We start from the raw sequence: 14,791 nt of genomic DNA on the forward strand, positions 1-14,791 counted from the left end.
GGGAGAGACCTCGGCTGCCAAGAGCCTTTCTGTGCAGGAGACAGGCCTGGGGATCAGGGCATGGGAGCCAGTATGGGAGAGAAGAGAGAAAAGGAGTGTCTGGGGCATCTGTGTGTGTGTGTGTGTGTGTGTGTGTGTGCGCGCGCGCGCGCGCGCATACATACAGTGGTTCACATTCGTCATGGTTCAACCTTAATCCCCCCAGCCTGAAATAGCCGCACCGAGCGCCAGCCTGGCCCAGGGAGGGGTGTCTCCCCTCTGGAACATGATCCTCAGGACCAACATTCCAGCGCCTGCCAGCTTTGTTGCAAACTGCTGGCTCATGGTTTTCCCTGTGTGCTAATCATTCAGCCTTGTGTTGCAAAGTGGGAGAATTTTTAATTCAAATTGGTCATCCCCCCCCCCCAGATGCCATACCATGTTCCCCATTCAGCTCTATGGCAGCTGGGCCCCTTCCCTGCTTGTCCTTCCATTTCTGAATGTGAGCTTTCTCTTGGGGGTGGGAGGGGGTAGGGAGTAGGGGAGATGGCTTCCACCAAGCCTGAGAGCTAAGCCAGAGCTCCCAAGGAATCGGGCCACAGCTAGTTTTTCTGCATCCCCAGGAAGCCATCATGTTCCGCCTGCCCCCTATGACATCCAAGCTCCCTCACACCTCTGAGTCCAGCCTTCTTGCAGGGGCAGCCTCCTCGGTAAGGAGGCTCATTCTGGACTCCGACTCCTGTCGGACAGGCTTCTCCTGTCTTTTCCTAGAGGGCATCAACTAAACCATCCCACTAGAGGGAACCTAACTCCCGCCTCGCTCGAGTATTAATTTGACTTGAAACTCCCCCCTCTTTTTTCATGGGGATGGATCTAAGCAGGGGCCTTATCGGAGGGCAAATAGAACTGAGCCAAAGTTCTCAGTCACAAGGCATTTGGGGGGCACTGCACCATGCTAGGTCCTATGAGAGCATGAGTGAATTATCCAGAAGGAGCTCCCAATCTCAGATCTAGATAAGTTATGTGAGCCGTAGAAGACTCCGGGTCGAGAGAACATTGAGGAAGGCAGGAAAGGAGCAGCCAGAGACAGGGAGAGGAGCCACAGGAAGGGGTCTGGATTGAACAAACCACATATGTGGCTTCAAGTTACCCCAGTCACTGCTCAGCCTCCTTCCCTCTGCCTGCAGAGAAGGCCTGGCCCCCGCCTGCACACTCTCGCGGCCACGGTCTGTTCCTGCCTGCAGACAGAATGAGCAAACCTCAGCATGGATTAGATAGGCCAGCAGGAGGATTCTGCCCGTTGTCACTGGAGAAGTTGCAGATTCTCTAGCCTTGGGAAGACTTCCTCGGGAAGGGGGGGGGGTAAAGGAGAGGGGGTGGTAGGCTATGTGGGAACTCCAAAAGTGAGTGTTCCCGGTGTAGAGAGAAGTCTGGGAGAAGTCCTTCAGGATCCCTGAAGAGAAGGAGCTGGTAGGGGACCAGCAGTCATTCATTCCTGCCCCGTGCATCTGTTTAAGCACAACTGAGCCTGAGTCTCAAGGATGTCAGTGTGGATATGACATGATCTCTGACCTCCAAATGTAACAACTTGCAGCCAAGTTGTGGGGAGTTATGCTGGAGGATGAAAATGATGGCCTGTCACCAAAGATGTGAGATGTAATGGGGAATGTAGGCGATGGGGTGAGGGTTGGAAACATGTTGGAGGCAAATTAATTGAGTAGCCGCATCTTGTACTGCTCCAGGGAGAACTGGGGGAGAACGGGGAGAACGTCGCCATTTCCCAAACCTTCCCTACATCTCAAACACTGTATCTACTGGATGCTTTACATATATTACCTTATTTACTCCACACAACAAGGCTGCAAGGGGCACCTTATTTTCTCCCCAGGAAAGAGAAGCTCAGAGAAGTTAAGACACTGGCTCAAGTAAGCAGCAGAGACGGAGATAGGTTTCCTCTGGAGTCTGTGTTCTACTTATTAGAATAAGTCCTTTGGCTTTTTTTGTGATACATAGGAAGAACCAAGGGTCCTGGGCCCTGGGTGGGGAGGGGTGACCCCACTAAACTGTAGAGCAGCCATTTGGAGACTAGAGAGGAAGAAACCGATTGAGGGGAAACGTGACTTTAGATTTGCTAATAGGGAACAGAAAGGCACCGAGTGAACCCAGCTCCGAGCCCCACAGGCTCGGCAGAGCAAGTAGAACTCTACAGCTATGCTAACTCTCTAAAAAATAGCAAGGGGACGAGTGAGTACAGCCCTACCTGGGGAAGGGGGACTTGCCTACTGACCCACAGGGAGTTTGCATTTTCAAGATTAGCAGGAAGTCAAGGAAGTGGGGGGCAGTCACCTCAGTCAAGCCCCTGGAAGTTCTGCCCAGTGGCCAAGCAGCCGGAGGATCTGCCCAGGGAGTTTTAAGGCCGGTGGGAGGAGGGGGGATGATCCACCTTGCAAGATCAGCACTGAGAGGGGAAGGGGGCACCCTTAGACCACAGCGACAGGAAGCAGACTTCCAGGGGCTACCCTGCCTCAGTCCCCCCACAGCCATCAAAGCTGTCCCTTCCACCAGTTCCTAGCCCCCAGCCCTCCAGCTCAGGGCGCCAGGAGACCATGAGGACCGCCCTTCCTGCCAGGCTAGTGAAACCTGAGCAGTTCTCTGCTTCCGAGAAGGAATGTTCCTTAAGAGCAGCAGCTGCCACTTGTCCCCACAGGCCAAAAGCTGACTTTCCCTTGAGACTAAAGCCCCCAGCAGGAGGGGAACAGCAAGGGGATTAGGTGGCTTGTTTACATGTGCTTGGCTTCCATGAGTTTGGGAGCCCAGCTCTTCCCAGCCAAAGACAGGACTCCGGCCTTGCCAGAATGGAGGGACACTGCCAGGAACAGCGTGTCTGGGGACAGGGGCAACTTCCCCTCCCCTCTAAGACACACACACACACACACACACACACACACACACACACACACACACACACCGTCCCAGGCCAAAGCCCAGTCAGGCCATGCGTTTATTGAGAATCTACCTTGCACCCAACAGTGTGGTAGGCAGTTTGGGGGAATTCAAAGAAAGAACCCTCTTTCCCTCAAAATATCTGCAACCAAAACTGGGAAAAGAAGACACATGCATAAGAAAGAGAACCATTATGCTTTATGTCCAGTATATCGGGCCAACAGGAAGCATTGAGGGAGTCACGAGCATGGGCCATGGGCATGCCCAGGGTGAGTCCGGACAAGCTTTCCAGCAGAAGCGTGGCACCCAAGACCAAGACCAAGTCCCCACCCCCCAGCGCAGGCCAGTTAGCCCAGAGACCTGTCCTCCTGGGAGGCTTGGGGAGGTTTGGGGAGTGCAATCTGAGCTGGTGGATCAGCAGAGACCCCTAGTGGCCTGGGGGTGGATGACAGACAGCAGAGCCCCACGGGCTGTACTGCCCCTCCAACTCCTACCTCCCCCACCTGCTCACCACCGCCCCCGCCACACACACAATAGATCCTAGGGAATGGCATTGGTTTTTCTAAAATCCTCAGTCGGAAGGACCTTTGCAGTGTCATCTAGCTCATGTCCCCTGTTCCACGGGCCTCCTTGTGAGATAAACATTCCAGCTATTTCGGAATAACTTAAAGGAAAATTTTTCCATCCATCTTGGCCTTCACTCCTGCCTTTCTTCCTCCCATCAGTTTATTCCGGGAATTTCTTCCTTCAGTGGAAATTTCGTTTCCCTGGGCAACAGAAGCCCTTTCCCTATTCACAGTGAAGACTGGTGGCTCCAGGGACCGACCCGGCTCCTCAGACCAGGAGGTCAGAGTTCATAGCCATAGTCAGTTCCTTCGTGCCACACACGCCCCACCCGAACACCCTCCACTTCCAAGAGTAATCCCAGAACCTTTCACTTTTCCTTAGGAAGGCCTTCCTTTTGAACAAATCTTTTTTTGTTCCAAAATGAGATTTGGAGTAAAACTCACCCAGTGACCACCGTGACCGATGGCCCGAGGCAGCGAAGGCTCTGCAGCTGGTCTACAGGTGGGGTTTGGGAGGCGCGAGCTCGCGGCCCTTCTAAAGTTTCTCCCCTACCTTGCTCTGCCCGCTTCTGAGAGACTCTCTGTGTCTCAGGGAAACAGCACACGAGGATCGGCAGTGGGAAACTTCTGGGGCAGCCTGTGGAGCCCAGCTCATGGGTTTCCCTCCAAGTCCTGGGTCACCTGGTCCAGGCCCAGAGACGTCATTCCCAGGAAACTCCAAGGAAGTTTTCAGCTTTGGGGTCTTGTCCTACTTTGAAAGCAAATCTTACTACTAGAAAGTTGGAGCCCACACACGCCCCAGTTTCATGGGATGGTTCCACCGGGGAAGCCAGGCTTCCAGCAGTTCTCAGAGCCTGGGGACACCACGGCTGTGTTTCTGGTGGGACAAGGCAGAGTTCTTGAGCTAGATAACCAGCTCTGAGCCCCTGGTTCCTGGACAATTTGGGCAGGGACATGAGACTCTAGATTCTGAAGAATGTCGCTAAAACTGGATCACATGCGCTTCTCACCTCTTTATGAGCGCTAAGGAGCCTGGAAGGAAACAGCTCTATTTGGGTCTAGACAAAGCCTCATCCACCTGGTTGGAAGTCTGATAAGCCCCAAGAGGAAGCTGTCAAGAAGATAAAAATACTGTGTGCTTAGCCAACGTTTTCTCCCCAAGGAGCTTCCACTGCTGCCATGTAGCTCCTTCCTCAACGTAGACTGTTCCCAGAGATCCAGAGCCCCGTTGTCTCCGTAGAGACACAGGCTCCGGAGAGCTAGACCCTGGGCTCCCCTGAAATGGCTTCAGTCAGGTCACAGAGCTTGTCCAAGACAGGGAAGCAGCTCCCACTTCGGGGGCTTGGCCTGGGCCCGGGAATGTCTTCGGCGAGGAGGCAGGAATGAAGGGGGTGCGTGGTGAGGAGGGAGCACCGTGGGTCCGGATGCAGCCCCAGCTGAATCCCCACTGCTGCTAAGTAAAGAACCCAGGCGGCTCTAGGACCTTCTAGGACAGGTTTTAAATCCTGGCTGTGCCAAACTCAGCTCCCTCGTTGAGTGGCTTTAGCCAAAGGAAGTGGAAAGTGATTTATTGGGTGCTTACATGTGCCAGGCACCCTGCTTACGTCTAGCCTTGACTCCAAAGCACATGTCTCCAGGCGAGCATCAGCACTGCGCTCAGAGCCAAAGGACCTGGGTTCGAGGCTCAGCTGTGTGACTCTAGGAAGTCACGTTGGTTCTCTGGACCTCACTTCCTCTTCAGGCAAATGGAATCATCTCTCCCATAGTAGTGGGGAAACTAAAGCGAAATAGCGTGGTAAAAGAATGCTAATATTCGATGTGTGTCATAAATAGGCAGTTTCAGACCCATTGATCTTGGGGACCAGCTGAGGGCGGCTTTTATAAATACAGATTGCAGAGGGTCTGATTCAAGGACCCTGAGACTCTGTGTCTTTGAAAACACGGCAGGGCTCAGACCTGTGTGTGAAACAGCTCGTGTGTACAAATGCAGGGGATGGATGTTATTTTCCCAGACCTCGGGGATGCCCACATTTTCTTTCCTCTTTTTTGCCCAGCTAAGATGGGGCCAGCCCTGGCCCTGCCCATGGTGGTCTCTGCCCCTGAACATCTCTACTCCGTTCCTTTGCTGATATAACTTGGCTGCCTCTTGGTGTGTCTCGGCCAACGACCCCAGAGTAGGAGAGGATAGGAAAGAGAAGAGTCTGATCTCATGCATAAATTGCTTTAGTTACCCAAACCCAGAACCTGGCACGGAGGCCAGCAAGACCACAGGGCAGAGACCCAGCCAGGCTGAATAAGCAGATGAAGTATGTAGGCAATAACTCACCCTTCTGCCTCGGGCTAGCAAAAATGTGTGTTGGTTGAATCCTAAGGCACACATCTTGTATTTATTTTACTGATTTCGCTTGTATTTTCCTAACCTTGCTGGATACTTTTCTTGGGGAAAAAGAAAGTCTGGGGCAACTTTTTATGTTTGAAATTCCCAAATGCCTTTCCCCGATGAGGAGCACCGTGGCATAAATGATTCCAGACAAGAGATTATTGAAAAGTCATTTCCATTAGTTTTAGGGTGAAAGGCATGGAGGGACACCCTCTTCTATTACATGTACCTTCCAGCTTTGTTTCAGCTTCAAATAACATCAGCATCGGTTTACCTCCTGTGAGAATGGTTGGCGGGGGTGTTGGGACGAGGGCAGGATGGACCTTAGATGGGCACAGAGCTGCAAACAGGCTTTGAGGGCTCCTGGATGTCAGCACTGGGCCAGACACATTTTATAAATGAGACTGAGGCTCCCAGAAGGGCCGGGATTTGCTGATTCCCAAATCCATGGTCTTTCCTCTGGTGCCCATGCTGCCTCTGTGCTTCCGGGGTTTGATTGTTTCACCTGTTCACCTTGCCTCCAGTAACTGTGTACTGAACCCCTGTGATTCCAGGAGCACCTTGTAGCCCGGCTCTTGGCACAAGGTGGGTGTTCAGTATATGTGGATGAAGGAGGGCTGTGTTCTAGTCCCATTGCTGCGAACCAGCTGGGGGCCTTGGGTGAGTCACTTGGGTTTCTAAAGCCTCAGTTCCTTATCTGTGCTCAGGGAGTTGGCATATGTGGCTTTTAAGGGCTCTTCCAATTTTTAGGCTTCAGAAAGTGGGCCTCAGTATTAAACTTGAATGTCTTCAGTGGGAGGGCCACGAGTTTGGCTCAAAGAAACTCTAGACCTTCCCTGGAGGCTGAAAGCCCAAGCTTCTCCGCCAGTCCTAAAATGAAAGGAAGCTAGGGGCCTTCTTTTCCCCCAGTGGTAGTCTATTTCCTTGACTATTTACCTGTCTGAATTCTTACAGCTCATGCATTATGACTCCAAGCTGTGCGCATGAGAGCGTCAGCCTAGATGGTCATCAGATGGGTTACCTGGTTCAGGCCTTGTTTTCAGATGAGAAACTGTGGTCGGAGGAGCTCAGACACCCAGGCAGGTCTCCCACCGCTCCTCCCACGGCACCCCAGTGGCCACCTCTCTTGCCTAGAGACCCCAACCTCTCACCCACCCAATTCCTTCACAAATTCTCCCCGCCCCCAGCAAGCGCCCAGCCGCCAGGCAGGGAGGGCTTATTGCTGCTTCTTGAAGGCTGCAACCAAGCTCCCTCCCGCGTGCATGGCATGCGGAGTTCCTCAGCATCAGGTCCAAGCACTTCCTTGCCCAGCTGTGACACGGCAATAACGAGGTGACCAGAGTGCCAGGAAACAGTGCTCTTCTTATCTGCTTTGGAGGCTTCAAAAACAAAGTGCAAAGATTGTTTCCTGGGGCAAACGGGGGCTGGTGGGTTGACAGCGTGGGCCAAGGGGAGACTCTGTCTGCAGTGGCATTTTGTGTTGGCAGCCCGAGGAAGAGGAAGAAATCGATGAAATGTGCCGAGGGGTGGCTCGAGGTCGAGGCTCCTATGAGACGCCCTTAGAAGGCAGGTTGTAAAGAGGCTAGGGTAGCTGCTTTCTCTACTATTATTGATCAACGACGTTAGTAGCTGCCGTGTGCCGGGCACCTGAGTTAGGTGCTCAAGATACAAAGACAGAACGTTGGAGGCCGCTTGTGTGGGGAGCTTGCTGTAATAGATAATGAGATATCGGTATGTGAGGAGGTGAGGTTCCAGGGGCAGAGGGTGTCAGGGAAGGCATCTGGAGACAGTTCAGAGTGAAGGGTGAAACGGTGCTAGGCAGAGAAAGCCTGGGTCTTAGCCCTGGCTACACGTTAGTACCACTGGGGTAGTTTGTAAAACAACAAAGCCCCGGCCACACCCCCAACCAATTGAATTAGAATCTCTGGGGTTAGAACCCAGGCATCAATATTGGAAATTCCAAAGTGAAGCCGAAGTGGGGACCACTGATTTATGAGATGATTTGTGTCTTAGGTTTCAGAAGAATGGAATGGCTAAGTGGATAAATATTGTTGGTTGATTGGTTGGTTGGTTGGTTGGTTGGTTGGTTTTTAATATTGAGCTTTCTTATTCACTGCTTCTAGAAGGCCATGAGAATTGCCTTTCAGATTTGGGTCCTTGGAGGAGCAGGAAAAAGGGAGGAGGGAAGGCAGGAAGGGAGAAAAGGAGAGGAAGAGTTTGGGACTGTGGTTTCTAAGCACTTAGTGACATTGTCACAAACCACGCCTCCCTTACTGCCAGGACCTCCTGCAGAACTCCCCCAGTTCCATGTCTGGAGTCTCCAATAACCCCCCGGGGATTGTGGTCCCAGCCTCAGCGCTCCAGCAGGGCAACATCGCCATGACAACCGTCAACTCACAAGTGGTGTCAGGTCGGTGCAGGGGATTGTCGGGAACACTCCTGGGAGGAGAAGGGGTGGCCCCAAGGGGATTCCAAGGGGTGGGGGCAGGGTACCTTACAAACAATCTTAGGAAATGGGAGGAGTGCCCCCTGCCAAGTAGGGGCTTCCAGCTTAATTTCTTGACTAAAGTGTTCTGTAAGTTTATAGATGGCTAGCACCGAGACCTGATTGTGATTATTTTCGAACAAATTTGGGTCAAAGTCTCATGAGTCCCTCAAAGACCAAGTAAAGCTGTTGTCCCTGCCCCCAAACACTTCCCACCAGAGGCTGTATTCTCTGGACCCCGTTCCTATCCCACCCCCCCCCAACAGGGGCTTGAGTACCTCTAAAAGAAAGGGTTTACATGGGAGTGCCAAATGAATTGGAAATCCTGCTTGCCCTCACTCCTACCCACCCCCAGGGCAGGGGACCCAAAAACTGGTTGTCTCCTCAGGTGGAGCCTTATACCAGCCAGTTACCATGGTAACCTCCCAGGGTCAGGTGGTCACCCAAGCAATCCCCCAGGGAGCCATCCAGATCCAGAACACACAGGTGAGTGTGCGTGCACAGGTGTGCACTCAGGTGCACAGGCCGGGGGGGGGGGTGGACAACCATCACCGTTTGCTCTCTGCTAGGCCCTTTACACAGTGACTCACTTAATCCTCGTTATTTCTCTAAGGGGTGTCGTTGCCCCCAGTTTACAGATCGGAAGCTGGGTGTCAGAAAGGCTTTATCAACTCCTGGGATTTCCCTACCTCTCAGGGTTACGTCGAAGGATCCTGCACGTCCTATCCCTGGTCCCTAGCCAGGGCCACTCTGTAGCCCAGTGGGATAGAGCGCACACACAAGGAGGGGGAGGGAGAAGATCTGAAGTCAGGCCTGAGACCTGACATTAATTCTGTCATCTTGGATAAGTCACCTGACCTCTCGGAGCCTCAGAGCTCTTATCCACAGAAGGGGGATTAACACCACCTGCACAGAGTCCTGCCAACTTCCGGGGCTGCTGTGAGTGCCAACCACGGTAATGGGGAGGAAGGTGCTTTGCAAACCATAAAATAACCTAGAAATGCTAATAACTAGTGGATGGTTTCTGGCAAATTTGTCTCTCCTCTACGCTCTGCATGTCCCTGTTCCCTCTGTGTCCTCTCTGTCCCCTTCTCCTCCACCCCTCTTCCTCCTTCTTCTCCTTCTCCTTGTCTTCCATTCTCTGAGGGGCTGGTGCAGAGTGAAAGGAAAGGTGACCTCCCCAGGGCCCTAAGAATGAGTTGGGAAAGGGGGTTGGCAGCGAGAGCCTGCCGTCACTATGGCAACAGGTCCCTGGCTGCTGGTCCGCCAGGCTGCTGATGCTGATTTTTTTCTCCACGTGCCCTGAAGGTTAACCTTGACCTCACCTCCCTCCTGGACAATGAGGATAAGAAGTCCAAGAACAAACGAGGAGTCTTGCCCAAGCATGCCACCAATATAATGCGTTCTTGGCTCTTCCAGCATCTCATGGTGAGTGTGTGTGTATTGGGGGTGTGGTGTGGCAGCAAGGGGTACGAATAATGCCCCAGGTTCCAGACTCTGCTGTCATCCCCGCACCTGCAGAGGTGTGGCCCCAGAGAGAGGCTCTCTGATAAGGAGCTTGTCTTCCAGAGGCCAAGGCAGGGGAGAGGCGTTAGTGGGACCTAAAGTGGGAGGCTCTGTCTGGTGCTTGCTCCTGCCACAAGAAGTGTGATATCAAGTGAGGGAATGAGGCCAGACATATTCTGAAGAGAGCCAAGGCCTGGGCAAGTGTGTCACGGACAGGGTGAGATTCCGTGGGCCAGGACTGTGGTTGCTACAGGCGGCCCTGCGCTCTCCTGCCCTTCTCCCAGGGAAGGAAACATTGCTTCTCAGCCAGGGCTCTTCTGTTTCCCCGAAGTCCTCACGGCTGGGATAGCAGCGGATGTGTGTCCCCTTTTCCCTGTCCCTCTGATCAGCGCAGCCAGACGGGGCACCGTGCTGGGGAGCGGTGGCTGCCACCGTCAGGTGTGGAGGAGCAGCCCGGGGAGAGATCTCCTTCCTCACATAAGCAGCTCAGCTCTGGCGCCTTCATTGGCCTCTGCGGCCGCTTCCGTAAAATGGCGACAAAGCCTTGGGTATAAATGTAATGTCTACAAAGAGCCTGCTGTGTGCACTAACACGATAGCAGTTATGTGCTGTGTGGGTGTCAGTTGCAGACAGGACTGTGGCTGAATGTCAGGAATGAATTCAAAACTATAATCCCCTAGCATCATTCAAGAGTTAGAGCAAGAAATGCAGGCCAATGGCCATGTCTGGGCCGATCATGAAGGGTGCGTGTGCACACGCGTGCTGTGTGTGTGTGTGTGTGTGTGTGTGTGTGTATGTGTGTGTGTGTGGGTGTGTGTGTGTGCACGCACGTGTGCATCGGGGGGAGGGAGGGGGGAGGTAGATTCTGGAAGCACCAGCAGGCTTCCAGCAGTCTGCCAGGTCTCGGCCTGGCGTGGTGGTACAAAGATAGACCGATACAAGCAAACACCAAGACTGTCTTGGCCTGTGAGGAAGAACCAGGAGAGAGGGAATCTCTTTCTTCAGAGGGGAGAGAAATGAAATGGGTCCTGGGAATTAATCAGTTGGTCAATCAACGACCCTTGATTTGAAATGGGAGTACCTCCAGAAGCCGTGGAGCCGAGCCCGGGCTGTGGTTCTCCGATATGGGCATCTTAGGGACTCAGGCCTGGAAGCACTGGCCCCGCACACTCAGCGAAAGGGAAGAATTGCTCTGTGGTGACTGATATGGGGCTGGGGCTCTGCCTCTCCCCCCACATGTCCGCCCCCCAGCTCTAAGGTCTTGGGGCCGCCCCAGGGCTTTGCTGAAGAAGCACACTTTGAAAGCACCATCTACAGAACAACGAGGAACCTAATTTGGAGAGAAGGGGCTGCAGGGCCGAGGGTCAAGGTGAGGAGAAGAGGTCGGAGAGACTCGAAGAGCCTAGTGAGGAAGCCTGGGAGCCAGGGCCGGGTCCATCCTCAGGCCCCTTGGGAGCAGCTCTGACTCGGTGGCTGAAGATGGGGGCAGGGATGCCCAGACTTCTGCCTATTCTGGTTTTCCACACCGTCAGAGAGCCGCAGGGGCCCTGGGAGCCCGCAGTCCATGCTGTACTCCCAGCCCCACTCGTGGGAAGAGGGGCTCCCTAGGGAAGGATCTGTTTCTGTGCACTGGCCCATCACACCCAAGATGGGGGCAACCGCTCCTCTCCCACCGCTACTCCCCATCCCTCCCACCCCCCCGCCGAGCTGGCTACACACACCGCGGTGCGATGATGTGTAACTGTGGCCTGCGGGTGTGGTAGAAAGCTCATGGGCTCCTGAGGGGGCCAAACCAGAGCTCAGATCTAGACTTTACCTCTGTCTCTGTAACGTGGCCGCACTCGCCTCTTGTGAAGACTACAGGAAGCAGTGCAGTGATTGCTAAGACCCTGCACACTAGCTGCTTAATAAATGTTAGTACCCTGTCCTTCCTGCCCCACCTCCCCCACCCCATGCATTTTTGACGACTGGTGTGAACACGCCCACAGCCTCACTTCTGAGGGGGAGAAAAGGCTAGGAGGGAGAGGAGGCTGCCAGACCAACTCCCCCACCCACGAGCCTGGGCGCCCAGGCCAGTACCCCGCACTGACCCCCCTCACCCGTGCCAGGGCTCCTGCCTCAGCTCCCTGCCACTCTCCATTTGCATCTCGCCCCTGACGTAAGTCTGAGCCTGAGACTAGAGGGTCATCCTATCAGCCCCTCCTGGCTCTGTCTCCCCTCTGACCTTGGACTTCAGTTCACAGGCTGCCCTCTTCCCCCATTCCTGCTGAGCACCCCTCTATAGCTTTGGGTCGTTTCTTTCCACTCCATGGCCACCGCCCCCCGGACCGGGGATGGCAGAGGAAGGTAGAGGTGGAGAAGAGAGGGGGGGAGTCGCTGAGCACAAAGTAGAAGAGAAGGAAGGACCCAGATCAGCTCTACAAAAGGGACCAGGAACCATGGAGAGGGCTTGCTGAAAAGCATGAGTAAGACTTTCCGCCCACACCCTCCCACCCTGGACCCTCTCCAGCTCAGAGTGCACTCAGTGCGGATACTATTAATAAAGCACTTAACATCGGCAAAGTCCTCCCCCACTTCATGCCTTCCTCACAGCAGCCATCAGGAGAGGACAAGGGAGTGAACCCAGGCCTTTAAAACAAAGTCACAACTCAGAACTTCTGGACTGGAAAAGGACGGGGATGGGGAGAAGTCCAGGCTCTCGGGACACAGCCTGGCACAGCTGTCCTCTGCGGGCCCACACTGGGCCGGGGATCAGTCTGGCTACCCAGATATCGGTGGGCGCACAGGCGCCCCAAACCCCAGCTCAGGAGAGGCTATAAACAAGGGCACAATGAAAAGCAGACAGACTTCGAAGCCAGACAGACAGGGGTACGAAGTGAGGCCCACCACCAGCTGAGCAATCTCTCCGAGTCAATTTATTTGAAAAAAGATAATACCCATTTCCCACACTGATAAAAATTAAATGAGATAACAGGTATAAAGAGCCAAGCCTGGTACATAGGCACGTTTAAGAAATGTGAGTCCTCTTTGAGCTTTCTAGAACCGTGGACTAAGAGCAAGCTTTTGAGACTAAGGCCCGCAATGTGTGAAAATTAGAGGTGGATGCCTGATCTGTTGTTCTGATCCAAAACACCTACTGACTTTTACCATCATTTGACCTTAAAAATATATTGGCAAATACTGTCCCTCACCTGTTCTGTGTATATATGTGTGTGTTAAACGTACATGTCTCGTACCTCTGACTCAATTGTAAATTGCTCCAGAACAGGGATCATACGTTATACCTCTTACGTGGGCCCTTTATAGGATGCTATAGGTGTTACTCCCAAGACAGAGTAAAGGAGTTGGGGAAAATCTGGGTTATAAAAAGTTTAGCTCAGTTCGTGATTCTTAGTGTACTAGCGGCGTTGTGAATTCCTAAGAGGGGGCATGGTTAGAAGCTTTCCCCAGACATATTTGCTTACTCGAAGCCCCCCGCCCCTTGCTTTCACTGTGTCTTTGAGGAACAACTCTTGAGACTGTAGTTCTTGAGAAATCTAACTCTGCAGTAACGCCGTATGGGCATCAAGGAGCTAAGTTTTAGGAGAAAAAGGTAGAAAATGTATGAAAAAGGACAGATTTCAATATCCAGCAGGTGTTCTCCTATCGTATCCAGTATAGTGGGGACAGCCCACGTGTTGATTGGTTAATTGGAAAAGTTGGCGGAAGAAAGGAACAGCCATTAAAAAGATACATTTTATTTTAATTTAGAAGATACACATATATATTGATTTGCTAATGTCTTGATATAGGGCCAAGATCTTTTTCTGATGAGAGGTTGTCCTTTTACTTGCACAAACCTCTCCTATAATAGAACATCTATAAATTCCATCTTTATTTAACATAGGATAAGAACTTTGATGTCTGGGAAGTAATCTGGCTGTGGGATCTTTCTAGATTTTTGTTACGTATCCCAGCCTTTTACATTTGTCTCACGGATCCTCACTACAGGGCGGTTTTAAGGAAATCAGAGGCTCGAGTCTTTCCAAAGCATTCCACTTAGTTTTCTTAGCCAGAATAACTTTCTTGTTGTGCTTACATTTTACTGGTTGACAGAATAGTGAAATGACATGATTACACTAACGCACGTAATTGGCATAAACCAGTCTGGATACACACACTGCCGACTTCCTGATAAGCAGATAAATGGTCTAATGAACATTCTACACAGTAGCCTATTCATCTCGAGCATCTGGGACGACGTGAACGGCAGTGGCCGTGGTTTGCGGAAGAAACGGAGAGCATTGTACATCTACGATCTCGGTTAGTAGAGGTTGTTTATTCAAACTCCTGTAGTAAATACTAGTTTTTCCTGTTGTCTTCTTTCCCTCGGGGAGAAGTTAGTATTCTTGGATTCTTTTTGTCCTGTGTCTAAGGCTTCTTGTCATTTCCACTGTTGTGTGGCGTTAGCAGCTAGAGAGATAGATTCCGATGACAGAACGCTCCTGAGATGGGACTTAAACCCCAGAGCCTTTTGGCTGTGAGACTGCAGTAAGATTGGGAAGGTTTCATCCATTAGCTGCTTGCGATTGGGTCCCTGAAGAATCCCGTGATATTTTCTTGCTATTGCATTTTGGCTGAAAGAGGCCAAACTCCTGCTGGAAGCGATCACTCCACGGCAAACCCAGGCTGGGGGAGAAACCCGGCAGAGGGTCCTCTCCACAGAGGATGGAGGGAGAGGGCTGCTCTTCCTGCCTGGCTTCTGCCCCCACCCCTCTGCTCCAGACCCCAGCGCCCCTGGCCCTGGCCTGGTCATTCTGCTCATTTCCACCCAAAATATGGCTGTTCTCTGTGCTGCTGCCACCAAAGCACAGGAGGAACATTATAGAATATTCTCTGCATGTGGGGAGATCCGAGAGAAGAAACCAAGCCCCCGCAGACCCCGCCTGACAT

General features: G+C 52.6%; 1 protein-coding gene across 5 annotated transcripts in view; it reads left to right on the forward strand.

The window, feature by feature from the left end:
* The window catches only part of PKNOX2 (PBX/knotted 1 homeobox 2), a 272,005-nt gene that overhangs the window by 241,756 nt on the left and 15,458 nt on the right, over window positions 1–14,791 (forward strand). For 4 of the 5 annotated variants that reach the window (XM_057316694.1, XM_057316693.1, XM_026505481.4 and 1 more), the window contains 3 exons: window positions 8,149–8,278; window positions 8,742–8,839; window positions 9,662–9,781. In XM_057316694.1, the coding sequence (XP_057172677.1) occupies window positions 8,149–8,278; window positions 8,742–8,839; window positions 9,662–9,781 (348 nt within the window). The remainder of the gene's footprint in view (window positions 1–8,148; window positions 8,279–8,741; window positions 8,840–9,661; window positions 9,782–14,791) is intronic. The other variant, XM_044386555.3, reaches the window with a different exon arrangement.

Source organism: Ursus arctos, unplaced genomic scaffold (assembly GCF_023065955.2).
Source record: "Ursus arctos isolate Adak ecotype North America unplaced genomic scaffold, UrsArc2.0 scaffold_22, whole genome shotgun sequence".
NCBI lineage: Eukaryota > Metazoa > Chordata > Mammalia > Carnivora > Ursidae > Ursus > Ursus arctos.